The sequence below is a fragment of the Meriones unguiculatus genome, chromosome 21 (genome assembly GCF_030254825.1).
Source record: "Meriones unguiculatus strain TT.TT164.6M chromosome 21, Bangor_MerUng_6.1, whole genome shotgun sequence".
Lineage (NCBI taxonomy): Eukaryota > Metazoa > Chordata > Mammalia > Rodentia > Muridae > Meriones > Meriones unguiculatus.
Window position 1 is genome coordinate 51872507 of NC_083368.1, and position 4478 is coordinate 51876984.

Genomic DNA, 4478 nt, shown 5'->3' on the forward strand with positions numbered 1-4478 from the left:
CAATTCATCCTCCAAGTATCAAAGACGGGTTCAACATGAAAGGTAAGTCAGAGCAACAGACTCAAGAGAAAGAATACCCATTTCTCTATAAGCACTAAGCTTTGCTGTCACAACCAAGCATGTGGTAACTACCAAGCATACCAAGCATTCGGTAAATAACCATACCCTTTTCTCCACTGGGTGGTTTGCTTTCAGTAGACCAGTCTTCTAAAGAAACAGGCAGAAGTTCAGTTCACCAAATGTGCCTGTTAAGCATACCAGTTGCAAAGTTATATTCTGCGCCTTGTCCCTAGAATGTTAGGAGAGACGTGACTGTATTCAGGACAAAAAAAAATTGAAAGTGTTTTGGATAGATAGAAGCTGAGAAATAAGTGCCCAGAGTTAGTTATTATTGAGTTATTTGGTTGCTGGTGATCAGTATGAAAAGCAAAGAGATGAAGAGAAAAAATATGTCATGTTGAGGTAAAACCAGACCCTGTAAAGGAAAAGGATATGATACTTGTTAAGGGAAGTTTAAAAGAATTTATATAGAACAAGCACTTCTTGTGGGTGATTCCAAAATTGATTACTCTGTGTGTCCTATACTCTTACCCATTTTGGGGGAGAACTTTGCATTGCTATAAACACAGAACAGTAGCATACAGAAAATGCAGGCTGACATCATTCGGATGTTGTTGAGGAAGATGGATTCTTAGATCCCTGTGTTTTAGAAGGCAGTAAATAAACAAACTTTAAAAATTGGTTACAGATTAATATATGAAACTTTCCAGAACTTTTTCTCTAAGCTGTTGTTAACCTGCTGAAACCATTGATATTTAGAGATATTAGGGATGAGACTAGACTGAGCAAATTTTGTTCTTGGGAAGAGTACAATGTCTTGATCAATAAAATAAAAGAGTTATTTTTTTCTATTATAGTTATAAAGGAATGAAGGAACAGTGTTCAGAAAGAGGCAAAGGGGGTGTAAATTACTCTGTAAGAGCACAGAAGCAGTAGAACAGGGTATGGACAATGGAAAGACATTTACCTTTTCTAGATTGAAGTTAGGAAGGTGAATTAAGGGCTTAGTGTGGTGATCATTAAGTATACAGACAATAAATTCCTGTCAGGAAGGGGGGTTTATATGAATTTGTAAAGCAATCGACAATTATGAGAATGATTTTATATAACATATAGAATGTCCCATGTTTAATATTGCAGAGGTGGCTAAAAGTAAGCAGAGTTAGGGTAATCATGAGAAAAATAAAAACTGACCTATGGACTATGGCTAGAACAGGGAAGGAGTGGGTCAGAATACAGAGAAGATGGTGATGGTTTATAGATTCAGGTGTCTGTGGGCATGAATGGGAATGAAGTTTGCATTCAAGGCATTTCACTGTGAGAGAACTGTGCCAATGCAGTGTCTCCTTACCCCAGAGGCTCTGCTGTACTTCATGCCTTGGGAAGGTTCTGGGCTTCAGAACTGCAGCTTCAGTGCTTTCCTCAGGGTGGGGTTGCTCATCATCAGTGAAGTAAAGTGAATACAGACAAAACCATAGATGACAACTTCGGAGACCCAGAACCATGATTTCTTATCAAATATGGTACCAATAAAGGATATTACTACGGTCACAAAGTAGGAGGTGAAGAAGATAAAGAAGGTAGCAAGAGTCCTCAGCACAGTGGACTGAGCCTTCAGGCTGGAGCTGCTGGTGTTATACTGTTTCATCTGCTCCCAGTGCTGGACCAGTGAGACTGTGAGTAAGATGATAGAGACCAGGAACACGAAGAAGGGAGCGCCAAACCCCACCATTTTAAGAGGACCAGTAAAATACCCATCAAACATTTTAAGTCTTAGAATCAAAGAACTGTTTCTGGGTAAATGATCCAGGGTGTTTAATTTCATGTGGATGTGATTCTTCACAATGGAAGGGATGACTGATAAACTAGAAGCTATCAGAGTACCCAATATCAACCAGGGAACCAATTTCAGAAATTTCCACCTCAGCCAGAGGAAGACGGGGTATGTGAAAGAAGAGACCTTGACACAATAGAAGACAGAAAGCAAGCTGGTCAGCCAGAACGTCCAGGTGTTCATGAACTGCCACACGACCGAAATCCTCCAAAGAGACTGCACAGGCCTAGAATATGTTCCCAAGTTGTACAGCATCGACGCCCATTGTTGACAGAAGTGCGAGAGGCCCAGGCTGATGAGGATCATCTCCACCGGTGACAGTCTTTGCAAGTGCATCCAGTCTCTGAACAGCACTGCAACCGTTACAGAGCTCTGCACAATTATTAGCAAGGACTCAAGCACATACATGACGACGCAGAAGATGCTCACTTGTATTGGCACCATGCTTCCACCCTGAAGTGTCTTCCTGGATGAAGACGGAAGCTCTATGCCAATGTCCAAATATGAGACAGGTGCGAGTTCTCACCACTCCCAGTCAAGGAGAATATCTCTGTAGAGATGCAAATCCTCCTCCCTCTCATCTAACATAGCCATTTCCCTATCTACAAGATTTGTCTATGCTTTGCTTGTTGGGGTGGATTCACACAAGGATGCATGAAAAGTATTGTTTGGATGTGGATTCTTGATCCTAAGATGATTTGATTATTTTCGTAAAGAGGAACCATTATATATGCATGTTTGTGTTACCTACCTATCTGTTCAGGGTAGTCCTTGGTTATCTCTCTATCATCTTTAAAATACATACATTTAAAATTTGAACAATAGAAAAGATCAATCTTTCACTGTGCATTAATGACCCAGGCAATGTTTCCATTCTGTCAAATGCCATCCTGATGCCCCCCTCAGAATCTCTGTCTCTCCATCACCTTCATCAGCTGGGATGGTGAGCGCTACAAGTAAAATTTGAAGGAAAAAAAGAGGGTGACAGAACGCTTTGCCTGGAAATTCCACCCATAATTACTAGAAACGTGGGCCTTTCAGTGTCCACCAACTCAGAGATGTCAAGTTGCAGGAAACCGTCACACATTCTTTCTCGACTTCCCATGGGAATGAAGTATTTTTGCTATTGCTCTTCTGCTATTTTTAATGCCTTCAGTACATACTTCGCATAGTTTTGGGAACCGTTCTTGTTTCATTAGTATCACTTTCTTTTCTCCTTTAATGATTAGAGTTTTTTGTTTGTTTGTTTGTTTGTTTTTCACAGATGAATTGAGAGAGAACCATCTCACCACTGGTAAAGCATATCACTTCTAAGCGCGTAAGGCATTCTTTCACAGAAATGCAAGACGGCTAGAGAAGAAGTAGTTTTTTTTTTCTCTTGCTATAGGACAACTATCCAAATAGGCACCAACTCTTTAGTTAGTGCCCTCAAAAATGATAGACAGATTATTGTGCTTGATAGCTAGTAAGAGAAAGAAAGGGAAAGTTGTTGACTCTATGAACATCAAGTCTGGGTGGACATTTTGTTATTCAAGGGCATAAAGCAGAAACAATCTAACATAAAACATAGAGTTGTCAAGCATAAACCTTTGGAACACACTGAACTCAGTGGTGCAAAAGAAAACAATCTATGCTTCAACTACACCAGCACATGGGATTAAAATTAGAAAATATCTGCTTTGCAGTTCTATAAAGGATGGGTTGGTTGAAATGTAGGTTCTCCACACAAGAGGAGCAAGAGATGAGATGTGAACTTTTTTTTTAAAGCATGCAATGACAATAGTAACATCCGTTTTGTGTACTGGTCTGCTGAGCATGCTCCTTCCTACATACAGTGACCTTGGAGAGAGCAGCCTGATGCAAGCTTCTGTCTCATGCACTGTCCAAGTGCAGATATCATGTCACAGACCTCAGGACTGATGATATCTACAAGAGTTCAACCAGAATGAATCTCTGTCCAAAGTGGCATTTTATATCTAGCCTACAGCTGAAGAGATATCTGATTCCTCCCCCACACACACTGGGCATCCTTTATGTGGTCATAGAAATTAAATTTCCTAGATATTCCCCTTGAAAGTGTTTGACAGAGACACACAGAGTGAGTTGTCATTCTCTGCTGATAAAACTTCAAAGACTGGTTCTTCTGTTGTGTGGCCACATCTCTCCACTGTCCACTGCAGTGATAGTAATTCGAGTATGCTTTCTTCACCCACCAAATATCCTTTTCCCATATTGCTGAGAATTATTGCCCATTAGCCAGTGTTGACAAGTTGACAGGGCCCAGTTTCTTGCAGAGAATCTCCTATCCAAAGGGCATTATCATTTATTAAACAAACGAACAAACTTTTGCTTCCTTTGTTTATGTGTGTGTGTGTGTGTGTATGTGGTGTCTGTGTGTACGTATGTCTGTGTCTGTGTGTATGGCATGCAAACCTACATGTAGATAGGTCAGAGGACAACTTGTGGGAGGCAGGATTCTCTCTTTTAACCCTGGGGTTCTTGGGAATCAAACTTAGTTGGTCAAGTTTTGTGGCAGGTACCTTTGGACAGCCTTTCGGGGTTCATGGATGGTAGAATAGGATCT

General features: G+C 40.6%; 1 protein-coding gene across 1 annotated transcript; it reads right to left on the reverse strand.

Moving 5' to 3' along the window:
* Positions 1-1456: 1456 nt before the first annotated feature.
* Tas2r16 (taste 2 receptor member 16) lies at positions 1457-2338 on the reverse strand. The gene has a single exon (XM_021638771.1). The coding sequence runs from the start codon at positions 2336-2338 to the stop codon at positions 1457-1459; it is 882 nt and encodes a 293-aa protein (XP_021494446.1).
* Between the last annotated feature and the right edge of the window lie 2140 nt (positions 2339-4478).

Coding starts and splice junctions, on each gene's coding strand:
- Tas2r16 (XM_021638771.1), bottom strand. CDS start 2,338: ATGGTGCCAATACAAGTGAGCATCTTCTGCGTCGTCATGTATGTGCTT.